Source organism: Malaya genurostris, chromosome 1, assembly GCF_030247185.1.
Source record: "Malaya genurostris strain Urasoe2022 chromosome 1, Malgen_1.1, whole genome shotgun sequence".
NCBI lineage: Eukaryota > Metazoa > Arthropoda > Insecta > Diptera > Culicidae > Malaya > Malaya genurostris.
The window spans coordinates 95,041,066-95,057,125 of NC_080570.1; the positions used below are offsets into that span (position 1 = coordinate 95,041,066).

General features: G+C 35.3%; 1 protein-coding gene across 1 annotated transcript; it reads right to left on the reverse strand.

Moving 5' to 3' along the window:
- Positions 1-2,376: 2,376 nt before the first annotated feature.
- Positions 2,377-12,039, reverse strand: LOC131426969 (uncharacterized). The gene is made up of 3 exons (XM_058589802.1): positions 12,028-12,039; positions 11,597-11,965; positions 2,377-2,673 (listed from the first exon to the last, which is right to left on the reverse strand). Exons 1-3 carry the CDS (start codon positions 12,037-12,039, stop codon positions 2,410-2,412), a joined length of 645 nt encoding a protein of 214 aa, XP_058445785.1. The 3' UTR covers positions 2,377-2,409.
- Positions 12,040-16,060: the final 4,021 nt, after the last annotated feature.

Here is a 16,060-nt window from a genome sequence, read left to right on the forward strand (position 1 = left end):
CTACTGCTACTTACCTACCTCTAGCATGCTACGAGTAGGACTGAAACGTTAGCTTTAATTTCGCTTCTATTTATAGATTCGCGTGCTTCCAACAGCTTCGCTTTTGCATCGATTGACCAATCAGAGCGATGCTCTCTCTTTGATACATCGCTTACTCCTTCAAAACCGTCGCCTATGGCAGGGAAATCTAGTATACCAAAGATTTTTAGCACCCAAATAGGACACTGCTCGATACTAATCAAAATTTCAATCATTTATTATTGAACATACGAGGTCTGTTCAAAAAGTACCCGGAATTCTCATTTTTCTAAAAAAATATTTATTTATTCGTCTACATCTATATGGTCCCCTTCAAAGTAATCCCCCCTAGATACAATACACTTATGCCAGCGTTTTTTCCTGTCTTCGAAACACCCCTGATAGTCACTTTTCGTAATACTCTGTAATGCTCTCAGCGATTCTGCCTTTATCTCTTCAATCGATGAAAAACGCTGTCCTTTCATGGGTCTCTTCAACTTTGGGAACAGGAAAAAAATCACACGGAGCGATATCTGGTGAATAAAGAGGTTGGGGCATGATTAAAGTCTTGTTTTTAGCCGTTTAGCATTTGTTTTTTTGATCAAAATTCAGCAGTTTTGGGACGAATTTTGCTGCCACTCGTTTCATGCCCAAAACATTTGGAAAAATATGATGGCATGAGCCAACTGATATGCCAACTTCATCAGCAACTTCTCTAATAGTGATTCGGCGATCATCCATAATCATTTTTTCCACTTTTCCCACATTTTCATCGATTATTGACGTGCTGGGTCGACCGGAGCGTTCGTCGTCTTCAACGTCTTCGCGGCCATCTTGGAAACGCTTATACCACTCGTAAACACTTGTTTTTTTCATAGCAGTCTCACCGTAGGCTCTCTGTAACATTTCGCACACTTGGTTACACTTTATTTCATTTTTCACGCAAAATTTAATACAAATTCTTTGACTCTTCAATTCTTCCATTGTTTAAACTAACAAAAATCGCCGAGCTAAAAAAAAACACGTCTACACCAGGCTCTACAAGACATAATGTAAACAATGAATACATCTGAAAATTTCACCATACATTAGGGACATATGTATCAGCACAATAAAAAAAAATTTGACCACCGGACTCTCCAGACGCGCGCAATTAAAAAATTCCGGGAACTTTTTGAACAGACCTCGTACGTGGCTTGATACATTCAAATCAAAACGTAGAAATATTTTTTATCAAATGATGAAATAATATTAATAATTGATACAAAATAGACTGAGCTGTAAGTGTTGAAAGCCTGACCACATTTCTACGTGTAGTTTTTCTTGAGTTTCTGATTTGCACACCTATATAGAAAATAAAGATTTGTTCCACATAAAAAAATAACCGGAAGCAATAAAAGAATCTCTAACTTATTGGTATCTTGTAGTATGTTGACTGTTGAGTCTGATTCGCAAGCTGTACTGAATATTTCAGAATACGAAAACAATTATTGCATTGTTGAATTTAGTTTATTTTGAGTTTATATTTCCTTTAGGCATTTTCACTAATCTTGCTACAAACAATGCGAAATACGATGAGAATAACCTTGTGGTAACGAAAACAGTACAACACCAAAAATTCAATTTATAATCCAGTGAAAGTTGTTTGATTCATAGATGAAATTCTGTGTAGTATTCATATCGCATTTAGATACCAGAGAATTGTTATTTTAAATATTAATTGAAATCACATGGAGACTTTCTCAGATTGTCATATAAATCAATAGGATTCTTATCATGAAAAAAAAAGAATATACATTTCAGAAAAATTGCATAAAAGTTCAATGGCTGGAAAAAAACAATAGCAACCGATTACATCGTGGGTTTGTTAAGCTGACAAAACCAGCGTAGTTGACTTAATTGTTTAAACCAAAATCACAATTCTTTTTGCTTTGTAGTAAAAAACTGTGACTAGTAAAAAATTCTTACGAATTTTTAAACGACTCGCCATTTTCAAAATCGAATTGCTCACACCGAAAATTCACGTAAATTGTTTTACGTTTGGACTTTTACTGAAACTACGTATCGACCGTACAAAGTTAGAAATTTATGGAAAACTTTTTAAATTATGTTGATTTCTGAGCTGTGTCTCACATTCTGAGAAGAATAATTCCGAGTTCAGTTTCTTCTGTTTGCTCACAAATATTTATTTCAGCGCTTTCAGTCATCAATCTGTCTGTCAGTCTGTTATTAAAAAATTGTTGTGGTGATAAAAGTCTAGTAATTGGATTTCGGATAATATCAATTCGGTTGTCTGTAATTTGTACTTTGAGTACTTACTGCATTACTTCTGGACAATATGAAACTTACATTACACAAATTTAAATTATCTACATTCTAGTACATTATCTCTTACACAGAGCACTGACAAGCCGCTGCAATAGTCACAGTCTTGAAACGCCAATAGCCTCGCAACGGTTCTGGTAACAAAGTGGAGTGATGATCTGGGTCGTTCGATTCGTTTTCAGAGCGTTTGGTCAGTACTCGTACCTTATATGGAATTTCCTTGCAACGCAATCCGCGCCAGCATTTTCGACTGTTGATGTTACGATTTTGACAAATTGCGTTCACGATATACCTCGGAAAGTGCGTGTAGCCCAAATCTAAAAGTTCATACTACAAAAGATAGTAAAAATAATTAGTGAAAAGTGAGTCGAATTATTGTGCGGCTGAATGAGTGAAAACTTTTTTTTTTAATATCCGAAATAAAATGTAAATCTTCACGGCAAAGAATTATGAATTTTACAGGTTACATAATTCTACAAACGATACAATTCATAATTACTTAACTTTTCAAGTGACGCAATATTTCAGTCGTACAAAATTTTACTGGCTTTGAATGTAATTTGCACGCGTATACCAAGTGCCGCTGAATGGATTTATAAAGACTATCCCAGAAAGTATGGACGCACTTTTATTTCTCTGTAAATAATTCACAAGTGTTAGATATTCAAATTTTATTCGATATACTGATAATATTAGACTACAACAACAGAATAATTTTCTCAACATTTGATACTTAGCCATTGTAGACTTCTTGCGAACGTTCCTCATTAAATTCCGTACAGACTTCTTGTTTGACACTTTTTTCCAATCTTTTTCGAACTGTTAAATGGTTTCGGCTGCCGAGACATGTTTCCTAAGATGTGCCATCGTTAATACCCGAAATTCCTCAATTGGTTGAAGTTGTGGGCAATTTGGTGGGTTCATGTCTTTTGGGACGAAAAAGACATTCCTTGACGATAGTGACATTCCGTTTTTGTAAACATTTCTTGATGTATATTTCGCTGTTCACTGAAGCAGTGGTGATGAAGGGTTTCGAAATCTTACCGCAGCTACAAAATGCTTGGCACTGGTTTAACACTTGCCCTTCTCGTGCCGTATAATATTGTGGTCCCGGCAAGGATTTGTAATCGAGTTTCACGTAGGTTTCGTCGCCCATGATTATGCAGTTCAAATTTCCAGCAAGAATCGTATTATACAGCTTTCGAACCTTCGGCCTGATCGATGCTTCTTGTTTCGGACTACGTTTTGGTTGTTTTTGCTTCTTATAGGCTCGAAGATTCAAACGTTTGCACGAAGAACATTTGACTTCGAAGTGCCCACATTTTTGGCCACATCCCGAACTGAAACCTTCTTCTTTTGCTCGAACGCCTTCAGTATACGTTTATCCAACTGAGAGTAAGCAGGACCTTTTTTCGACCCGTTTTCGGTCTATCCTCAAAGGTGTTATCCTCACCGAACTTCCTGATTGCATTTCGCACGGCTTTTTCACTTACTCCTTCCATTTTTGCTATCTTTCTCAGTAACAGTCCGCGTTCTGTGCACCATTTGTACACAATTTTTCGACGTTGTTCTGCTGAACGTCCACGCATTTCGAAACAAACTAATGAAAACGAATAAACAACTGCACAAGTAGTTAGAGAAGAGTGTAAACAACAGGACGCAGTCATGAAAATTGACAGATTCTGAACCATTGCAAAATGGCAGCGGTTTTTGGTTGCGTCCATACTTTCTGGGACAGTCTTTATGTATCAGTTATTCATACAGCAGATATGGGCTTCTGTGGTTCAGTCGATTAACTGACGTGCTTTGTGATATGATGGTTCTTGGTTCAAGTCGCGCTGTTACTATCGATCTTTTGTTTTTTATTTCATTCGATTTCAAGCCATGTAATTTTCATACCACACAATTTTATATGTTTTCGAATACAAATTTGTGTGAAATACGACGCTCCATTTATGTGCATTAAATACATATATCTCTGGAAATACTAAATAATTTTTGGTGATACTACAAAGTTTTAGATCAAAGATGGCGTCGAAAGAAGAGCAAGTGCGAAAAGCAATTGTGTAGGGTCGCAATGAAAATCCGGATCTTTCAGTACGAAAACTCGCGAAATAACTTGGTTTTCATAAATTCAAGACGAAGAAAAAGACAAAGTTTTCAGAAAATTTATTGGTTTGAATGGGCAACTGTGGTCTATCAAACGAAAGCTACATCTCTACCGAAACGGTAAACAAGGAAGTATACCGCGAAGAATGCTACTTTAGGCATTCTTCACGGTATATTTCCTTGTTTACCGTTTCGGAATGGATTCTATGGACCGAATGAGGCGAATCCACCTAATTGCTCGGAGTTACAACCTATCGAACTGTATTGTGCGGTCGTGAAGAGAGAATTCTCTCAATATAAACAACAAGCTAGAACTTTTGAAAAATTTCGTAAATCAAGAGTAAACTCAAAACTTCGATGTTTCCTCATGCGGCCTAATTAAGCAACTGGAATTAGTTTTAAGATGACTAATAATGCACCAATAGATCAATGAAAACTGCATCTTGGATTGAACTAACAACAAAGGCTATAGCAGGATAATCATGTGATATCTGCTTCAAAAAGGAATTCATATTGTTATACCACAAAAAAAAAATATTTTTTCCCACTTCAGATTTTTACACCACTCTGGATATTTTAGTAATAAATGAATAATTTTTGGATGCTTGATAAGGCTTTGGCTTCATATTTTTACAAATTTGGATGACCGCTGTATTTCCTTTTTTCTAAAAACAAAATTTTCAAATGACCATGCGTCCCCATCAAATTCTATTAAAAGGTAGCGCATGGTGCTTTGTTCTAGTAGTTTATGCAACTCAAGTGTAGGTCTTGAAGATCGAAACAAGAAAAAGAAGGAAATGAGTTTAACCCTATGCGTTATAAATACACATTCATACTCTACAACATAAAAAGCTACAAAGCAGTAAGAACCGGTTCAGATGTTTATATACATGTTTACCAAGTGACTGAATATCATGTAGAAAACATAACTTGCTGGCATATGGTTGATATAAGAACCATTCATTTTAGCATTTGGAAGAATGTTGGTTTTAAACAAGTTTTCAAGGAACTCCAAGTTTGTCAAATAGTGAAAGTGTTGATTCGGATTCCCTCAGATGGAGTTAGTATGATTGAATATCAAAATGATGGGCTAGAGTGTTTACAATAGAAAATAGATTATGAAGATTATGATGGTATAAAATGTCAGTGTTTTCAGAAAGAATTTTCGGGAGTTCAAAACATATCAAATAGTGTGAACTAAAGTTAAAATTTCTCTCACATTGTGACACTAGTGTATAATCTAAGTTTTGAAATCCTTGTAACTCAAGATCATGATGATTTATTAAAGTGATTTTCTTCGAGAAGGTTTTTTTTAATAACTATTTAATGGAATATGAGTTAAAATTTAATTATTAAGATTTAAATAGGGTGTTCAGCCACAAGTGGTGACTTTTCAACCTTATAATATACATGATTTGGTTATTACCATGAGGACATCATTTGCTTCCGCAATTCTGAGATTTTTGTGTAGGGAAAATTCTAAACCTACTTGTATTGTGTAATGGGGAAAAGGAACTTATATACTAATTACTAACTAATACAGAGAGCGAATCGATTCAATTGAAGATTGCATCGGTTTTTGTCGGAATTTGCTTATAATATTATGTGACATTACATCTAATGGTTCTATATTTGTGAGTCTGTGTAACTCATTTGTACTAAACCAGGGAGGACGCTTCAAAATCATTTTCAGAATTTTATTCTGAATCCTTTGAAGCGTTTTCTTCCTGGTGGAACAACAACTTGACCAAATTGGTACTGCATAAAGCATGGTTGGTCTAAAATTTTGTTTATAAATTAACAATTTGTTTTTTTGGCACAGCTTAGAATTTCTGTTTATAAGAGGATATAAACATTTAATATATTTATTACACTTTGCCTGGATTCCTTCAATGTGATCCTTGAAAGTGTGTTTTTGTCATACGTTAAACCTAAGTATTTAGCTTGATCAGACCATGTCAATTCCAAGCCATTCAATTTGAGAACGTGATTATTGTTTGGTTTAAGAAAAAAAGCTCTTGGCTTATGAGGAAAGATAATTAATTGCTTTTTTGCGGCATTTGGTTTAATTTTCCATTTTGATAGATAACCACTGAAAATATTTAAACTTCTTTGTAGGCGACTGCAGATCACTCTTAGATTTCTACCTGTGGTAAACAGACTTGTGTCGTCACAGAATAGCGATTTCTTACAACCAATTTGTAAGATCAGAAGTGAAAATATTATATAAGATTGGAGCTACGCTCGAACCCTGCGGAACACCGGCTCGTACGGGTAGCAATTCAGATTTACAATTCTGATAGCTAACCTGAAGAGTACGATCAATTAAATAATTTTGAATCATTTTGATCAAATAAATAGGAAACTGGAATCAGATATTTTTGCCATTAAACCTTTGTGCCAAACACTGTCGAATGCCTTTTTCTATGTCTAGAAGAGCAACTCCAGTGGATAACCCAGAAGATTTATTTGATTTTATCATGTTGGTTACTCTGACAAGTTGATGAGTAGTTGAATGTTCATGACGAAATCCAAACTGCTCTGGTAAAAAAATTGAATTCTCATTTATATGAGACATCATTCTTAACAAGATAATTTTTTCAAAAAGTGTACTGATAGAAGAAAGTAAGCTAATTGGTCGATAACTTGATGTTTCTGCTGGGGTTTTATCAGGTTTGAGGATAGGAATTACTTTAGCGTTTTTCCATCTTTTTGGGAAGTAAGCTAATGAAAAACACTTGTTGAAAATTTTAACCAGGAGTCTCAAGGCAACATCGGAAAGATTTTTAATAAGAATATTAAAAATTCCATCATTACCAGGAGCCTTCATGTTTTTAAGTTTCCTAATAATTGTTTTAATTTCATCAAAATTCGTCTCAATAATGTCATCTTGTGATAACACTTGGGTTGAAATATGATCATATTTCAGTGAGACTTCATTTTCAATAGGACTCACAACGTTCATATTAAAATTGTGGACACTCTCGAACTACTGAGCAAGTTTTTGAGCTTTTTCGCCATTTGTAAGAAGTATTTGATTTCCTTCCTTGAGAGCAGGAATTGGTTTTCTTAAGAACCTTAGAAAGTTTCCAGAAAGGTTTAGAATATGGTTTAATTTGTTCAACTTCTTTAGCAAAATTTTCATTTCGCAAAAGAGTAAATCTGTTTAATTTCAATTTTGTAATTCCTGACGTCGACGAACATTCTTCAACCGAATGAGCAGTTGAAGATTGTCATCGATGATAGAAGAATTTAATTTAGTTTGAGCTTTGGGAACTGAAAGATTTCTAGCTTCGATAATGTAATGATTCAAATTATCAATTGCTGTGTCGATGTCCGCAGAATTTTCTAAAATAGTTTCATGATCCACATGATTTTCAATGTGAGATCTGTAATCCAACCAATTAGCTCTATGATAGTTGAATATAAAACTAATTGGAGTAATTAAAGCTTCGTTGGAAAGTCTGAATGTTACAGGAAGATGATCTTAGTCAAAGTCAGCATGTGTAATAGGTTCACTACAAATGTGACTTTGATCCGTTAGAACCAGATCAATTGTAGACGGGTTTTTCACGGAAGAGAAACAAGTCGGATTACTGGGATGAAGAACTGTGAAGTAACCAGCTGAGAGTTGATTATGAAGTATTTTACCATTACTGTTATTTTGCCTACAATTCCACTGGACATGCTTAGCATTTAAGTCCTCTATTACGAAAAATTTCGATCGATATCTTGTGAGTTTTTGCAAATCGCCTTTAAAGAAATTTAATTGTTCGCCGGTGCATTGGAATGGCAAATATGCTCCAGCGATTAAATAAATTCCATGAATGGTTTCAGCTTCGATTCCCAAGCTTTCAAAAACTTTAGTGTTGAAAGAAGGTAAAATTCGATGTTTAATTTGCCGTTGGACAAAAATTGCAACTCCACAACCCATTCCAGTAAACCTGTCAAATCGATGAACCACATAATATGGATTACTTTTGAAAAAGTTTATCTTGTATGTAGATCATTTTATTTTCAGTTATATCGCCTAAATCGACTTCGACTACATTAGAAGATGATATGGCCGATTTACCTATTAATAAATTGTTTTCGTTAGAAGATGAACTGCAAGGCGGTCCTGTGTTTTGATTAATTACATTAGAAGAATTAAGTGGTAGATTTCTACCTGTTATACTAGCATAACTGACATTAGAAGAAGATGATGACGAGGTCGTTCTACCTGTCAATAAATTGTTTTCGTTAGAAGACGAATTGGAAGGCGAATCTGTTTTTTATTTTAAATTCGAAGAAATAAGTGCCTTAGAAGAATTAGGCGTGGCATTTGTAACGGTTTTTTGATTTTCAGGTATGTTCTGTAAATTTAAGGTCGTTGATTTGACTTGTTGTCGAAGCGAACGAGCGTTTTAAATTTTGTCCCTGACAGGACATTTCAAATAATTGGTTTGGTTTCATTCATTGGACAAACGTCTTTCGAATGCGATTTACCACAATTACAACACCATATATCCATGTGACAATTTTTGGTTCCATGGCCGAAGTCTTGGCAACGACGACATTGCGTTAAGTTTGCAATACGATAATGCCGTTTATAATGTTCCCAATGGATTTTAATGTGGGAAATGAAACGTACTTTTTCTAAAGTTTTCAAATTGTTTACATCACTTCGATTGAAGTGTATTAGGTAAAGTTCATGGGAAATTCCAGAGCGTGGTTTAGAAGTAGGGGAAAGTCTTATAAAGCGCCCTTGCTACCCAAAATGCCCCCTTTCCTGTCTTAAGTATTGAAGACTTTTCTGAACCAAAGTTTTATCACTAACACTATCTTTTCGTAGGATCTTTCTGCTATGCAAGATTGGTGGTTGTTGTTTGCAGGAAAGTATGAAAAAACTGAAAATCTCGTTTGACAGCTTTTCGATGTAAAGTTTTGCTTCGACTAAATAGATGTTTTATCCGTCATTTCTTTGACATACTAATTATCTCAAAACAGTAACTTTATGGACATTTCAAAAAGCATAATGCATCATTGTTGTGGGATAAAATGTCTTTTGTTGCGTGTCATGCCACTGATTTGTTGTGAGACATATTTTACGGCTGCTGGGGCATTATATCTGAGGCGAGCGAAAAAACTAAGAATGTGACCGTTTTGGAAAATGTGTTTATATCAATCAATTCTCATCTTTTCTATTGGATTCAATGAAAATTATGTTCCTCATCCGTATTGCAATGAAATACTTACATTCTCGAGGAAAATATATCAATACACTTGGAAATATCTCAATGTTTTCTTAAGGGGGGCATATTATAACACTTTACCCTACCATTCGCTCTTTTTTTCATAAGTATTACTTGGGAAGGGGCAAAACCAAGCACTAAATTTCTGTTTGAGCTGTTAGGAGTGGAATTCAACGGTACAACAACAGTACTATCAGGGAAAACCAAGCAGTTCCTTTAGTTCTTTTCTAATTTCATCAGTACTTTGATCATTTGATAATCCTTTCAAGACAGCCTTGAAGGGTCTGTCTGATTTTATATCATATGAATAAAATTTATGAAGTTTCTCGAACAAATATCGGATAAGACGTTCATAATCTTATAATCCATCAACCAAGACTCGACATTCTCCTCTTCGTCCGATTTGAAATGAGACTTTTACTTCCGGGAGAAAAGTAGAAAGCTCAATCCGGAATGCTTTGAAATCGGAAATCATCACCGTCACTGGTGGCATAGATTGTTATTTCTTCCCAGAACGACAAGCGTCCATTTTGGAAATTTTTGAAGAATTTTCGTCTATGTCGCTATCTGTCCGTTGTCTTTTATTTTTACATTCAAATTCTATAGGATCGTGAATGTTATTAGGAAAATGTTGAATAACGGATTGTGATTTATTCCGTATTGAATTATTTTTAGCCTTAGGCTTGTTGCCTTTCCGGTTGGACGCAGTCATTTTTGAAATGAATGAAATTTTAAATTTAATTAACTTGGCTAAATTAGTCGTCGATTAGCTTCCTAGTTTGGAAAAGTTTTGATAAAAACTGATTTTGTGGTAGTCCTAATAAATACTGATTAGTTCGAAGAATAGTTCTTTGGATAACTAGCCTTAAGAAAGGCTGATTTATTTCTTAGTCACTCTAATATCACTCTTTGTATTACTTACTCACTCTAATATCATGAAACTCTAGGTAGCCAATATCATGAAACTCTAGGTAGCCTAATATCATGAAACTCTAGGTAGCCAGGAAAAAATTCCAGGAGCCAAGAGCTATAAGCGTGCGGTGCGAACGATTGTTCAACACCGACTTTCTTCGAGAAGGTGTTTTAGGGTTTCCTGATACGGAAGCATAGTCAATTGTTAATAGAAAAAAAATGTTTTGAAAATCCTCACTTTTTAAAAATATGGAACTCAAGCACTTTAAAGCATCCAGAAATAATTTACTCATTACTAAAAATCCCGAGTGATGCAAAAATCTGACGTGGGAAACAATATGTTTCCAAATTTTCATTTATTTTTAGTGGAAGAAATACAGCTTCGAAAATTTTTAAAAAAATTTACCTTTCACATAACGCATTAAACATCCCTGAACTTTTTCATACGTTTCGAAGGAGTGGTTGCTTCAAAACTTAAATAAAAAGAAAATCAATATGACCACACTAAGTCCGTTAATTTACCAGTAACGCGGTTGAAATTTTGGGAAACTTGTCTTCAGTTTATGTCCTCTCCAATGTAGTATAACAATGGAGCAGAATTCACATGATTATCCTGCTATAGCCTTCGTTTTATTCATCAACTGATGACTTTCCCCCATGGGATGTTCTACTGTCTGAACAATTATCATGTTATGTCTTCATGACAATGCGCAGCAAATAACTGGGAGAAAATTCAAAATTTCCGTTGGGAACGCTTTAATCACCTACCGTACAGCCCCTTGCACCTTGTGACTAATTTATTTCTTACATTTTAAAAAATAACTCACTACACTTTTAAAATGACAAAGAACTTGCGAATGCTGCTGAAAATTGATTCATCTTGCAGACGGTGATTATTGTATTCTATGTTTAATATGTTTAATCACTCGATATTTTTCATCCTTCATAGCCTATATCAGTGCTATGTAATGCTTTCATTTTTTTTCACATTTACTCACCTTTGTTTGACAAGCACAAGAAGTTGATGCGTAGGTATCCGAGGAATATTCCATATTCTTATCATTTCTTTTGTCGAAACGATTTGTCTTTGAGTTTTCATCGATATAGCTGCTGTCCATATCAATGCTATTGTCATTACTGTTCAATTCGTCTAAAATATGTTTCTGATTGAAACCTCCGGCCCATTCGTATTTGTGCTTTCGATCCTCCGGCGGGAAGCAGTTTACTGAGCCAGTGCTCAGCAATTCTGCAAAACTATCCTGATCAAAATCAGCAGAGAGTAAAATGTTTTCGAAAATTGCCGAAGAGCTGCTTGTTTTTTCCTGTGTAGGGACGGTTAGCACAGTGGTAATGCAAAAAGCAAAAACCTAAAAATCCATGACTTTTTATTAAATTATCAGTTTTCCAGACACTTCATCCGTGTCCTTACCGTTAAAATCATCTTTGGAATACTGAGTCAGTGATACTTCATTAGCCGCTTTTATACGTTACAATATCGATGCACCTATCGGGTATCTATTGGATACTAATGGACTACAATTGAGAACAACGGCTAAGATAATGTATGAATACCTCACCCCTTTAGAATCATAATAAAGGACAACTAGGATTTATAGGATTTACTAGATCGCATGTCACAATATTGGAGTAGGTGTATTTTATCATTCTATTTATAAACCTTTTGAGCATTCCACTAACAATGGGATGTTGTGTGTCTATGAGATGCGAATATCAGGGAAACAATAAATTTCCATGTATTATGATATTGATCTAGGTTATCATAACACATCGAAAGCGGTAGTGAGATATGCTATTTGTTTTAAACACAAAGGCCCTTGATGCTAGAATAGTACATGGTGCGAATTTAGTTTTTCCCTTAGTCAATCGATTATTTTAATGTTATCAAATTTCAATGCAACGCTTGGTTTTTATAGGAGCGACTCGTGTAAAAAAATCGATTTCGTATCTATGGAACAACTCAAGCAATTTACAATGTTGCTATGGTTTTTTTTGTCCGGATAATTTAGACTATTTTATTCAATTAAACTGTACTGCTTATACTTTTTTTTATAAACCCCGACAAATTGCTCTGATTTAGATTTGGGACTCTCTTGAACACTACTGTTGGGGCTCTCGGAATCATTGTGGCACTGTGATACTTCGAATGATCATGAACATTCTATACTTGCAAATTCGAAGTTTTCTATGGCACTGTGATATTTTTTTATAGACGGCGAAAGAGACAAATAAACGGTTAGAAATCCTACAGTATTTTTTCGTTGATGGATGAAGCAATAATTTTTTTGATCATTCAGGGGTTAGCTAAATTTTGTGCTAGGGCACATAACCGATTTTGATATGTTTACGTTTATGTGCCCTAGCACAAAATTTGGCTAACCCCTGAATGACCAAACCTGCATCGGCCAGAAAAAGTCGAAAGCACGTTTTCGTTCGGCACGTCAGTATAGACATTGCATTTCGATGCAAAGAAAACAAGTGTTCTGTAAGTAGCAGAAACTTTACGTCTGCTTAGCGGTTCAAATTGAACTGCCGAGTTTTGCATAAAGCAGTTCAATTTGAACTGCTATGCACTGATGAGTCAAAGACGAAACGTAAACATATCAATTTTTTTGATGTTGATATTGCCTCGCAAACCTTTTCAGTTTTCTAAAATAAGTTCTTTACATTCTCTGTACACTGTCATTTTTATCCCATTCAACGTAACATAAAAAAGGCTAACAATATAACATCGCAGAACGGCTTCTATAATTTACAAAATATTACTAAGGGAACTTTTGGGAAACTTTTCCAATGGCCCTTGAATAAAATAGTCTATTCTTTCAAATATTAACTAACAAGACTGAAAAATTAGGCGACCAATTGAGAAGATTCTGAAACATTTGGCGATAGTGAAAAATTCTGTAATTCTTAATCTCATCTCATGCCATCTCGGACAGTTCATCTTTATAATTTATTAAAAAGAAATTTCTTCATAAAATGCCTCAAGCAATCGTTTACTGATGTTTTCAAGCTGCTCAATATCATTATTAACCCTGACGACTCCAAATGGTTAGAATCACAATTGAACATTTTTTTCCAAGCTAATGCAGAGTTGAAAGGATGCTACTAAATGCCTCCAAGTGATTGAATATCGCCTTTAGTCGCAAGATCTAGATAGTAAAATTCGATTATAATGTCTCTAAAACTGTGGAGGCGCAACGTTTCTAGGGGGCGGCAAACCAATCTTTGGGAACTTTTTTTTTGCTCGCCCAAGGCATCTTTCCGGAAACGGAGTTCAGCTTTTTTTTGCTCACTAAACCAACGATAAGGGCGGCAAATCTTATTTTGCCCCGTGCGCCAAATTTCCTCGGTACGCCACTATTATTATTACTTTCATTGTCAATATGCTAGTAAATTTAAAGTAGCTTCCAAATTTCAATCAGATTTTCCTCAGAAACTTTTTCCCGTATCAGAATTCTACTGTTTGGGTCCATGGCAGAATGGTGATTTTTATTCAGCCATGAATCCACATACTTCATAGAGTCAAAGATCTTTAATTCTATAGGGAATTACTGAATTTCGTCCGGATCCGCCTCACGCTTTCGAAATCACAAGGTGATGATTGTTAGAAATGTTCAAACAGTCAAATAAGCAACGACTGAAAAAAGTAACGAAATTTTCAAAGCAACCTGGAACCTCTTTCGAAATTCAGGTCTTGTAAGTTGAAGCCTGATGGATGGTAAAAATTTCCAACTTCCATATAATTGAACACCGATTTGTTGGTCTGGTTAGTTGATCATCAAACTCATTTACGGATTGATAATTATGAATATGCCGGAGTCAAGCCTTAGTATAAAAGGCATTTCCATTCCCAATTACAGCCTTCGCTTTAGCCCTTTTTCTGTTCAATTCAATTTTATAATTATTATCCTATTTAAGCTTTCTTAATCTTGTCTAGCCTACCATTTTTTTTATTTCCATTATAGAGGTTTTAACCTCAACGTCATTCGCCTCTTCGAGCCAGAAAAACTTTCTGACTCTATGTGCGGGGTTGGGAATCGAACCCAGGCGGGCTGCTTGAAAGGCATTGACTATCCCATCACGCTATACCCGTCCCCCGAGCCAAATTCTTAAATTATATTTGTGGTATATATTGACCAATGAAATAGTCCGTTATTTTTGCCATAGAATGTCTAACTCATCATAATAACGAAAAATTTTTAACGTTTCAAACAGATTACGGCCTATATTTCCCACTCATTTGAACAGCTTGTGCATCCATCTAATATTATATCATAACTATTATGTTAAATATTTGCCTTATACGTTGTTTTGCCCGATGGATTTGACGTTTCCTAATAAAATTTGACATTTTTCACTATTATCTTCAGAACATTCTGTCATTTGAGCGCTATTTGTTTCGTTTAGAGTGAGTTGAAAATGTTACATCGGAAAATAAATGGAATTGAATGGTGAACATTTTCGTGCTATGATTTATTACAATTTTCGTCGTGGATTTTCAAGACAAGAGTACTTTAATCAACTTAGTTCGATCTTTGGCAGAGCAGCACTATCCTATGCGACTGTAAAAGTCTGGTATAACGAATTTATTCGTGGTCGTAGTACGCTTGCCGATGAATTCAAAGAAGGGTGTCCAAAATCAGTTATTTTGCCAGTTGTCTGGCCGATACTGTGAAAAATCTGATAATGGAAGATCGCCATGTGACGTACCGTGAAATGGAGACAGCCTGTGTTATTTTGAGATAATGTTATTTTGAGAAATGAAAACTGTTGAAAGTTAAAACTTATTATAGCAATATAATAACAAAATCAGTTATGATGTTTTATTTTCATTTGCAAGACTCATGATAAAGTTCATTAATTGAAAAAAAAGGAGTTTTTCCGTAGCTTTACATCGAAATATAATGATCGGAATTTCAAAAAACTAAAAGAAGAAATCAGATCACTAAATAAATTTTTGATGTTGATCTGTCACGCCGTGTGCCATCGAACGGAATAGGTGAAAATCAGAAGAGGCGACATCTGGGGAATACGGCGGGTGGGGGAAGACTTCCCATTTTAGCATTTCCAGGTACTTTTGCGACGTGAGGCCGAGCATTGTCGTGTTGGAGGATGACTTTGTCATGTCGCTCTTGATATTGTGGCCGCTTTTCTTTTAGCGCGCGACTAAGGCGCATCAGTTGCGTTAAGAGCTGATTCCACCAAATACAAATCATAACCTTGTCACCGTGAATATTCGGTTTTGCCTTCGACGAAGTAGCATGCCCGGGTTTTCCACATGATTTTCGGCCATTAGGATTATCGTATCGAACCCACTCTTCATCACCGGTTACGATTTAATGTAAAAACCCCTTACGATTTTGTCTTTGAAGCAGTAGACGGCGCTCGATGTTCTTCGGTTTCAACTCGTACGGCACCCAGTTTCTTTCTTTATGAATCAT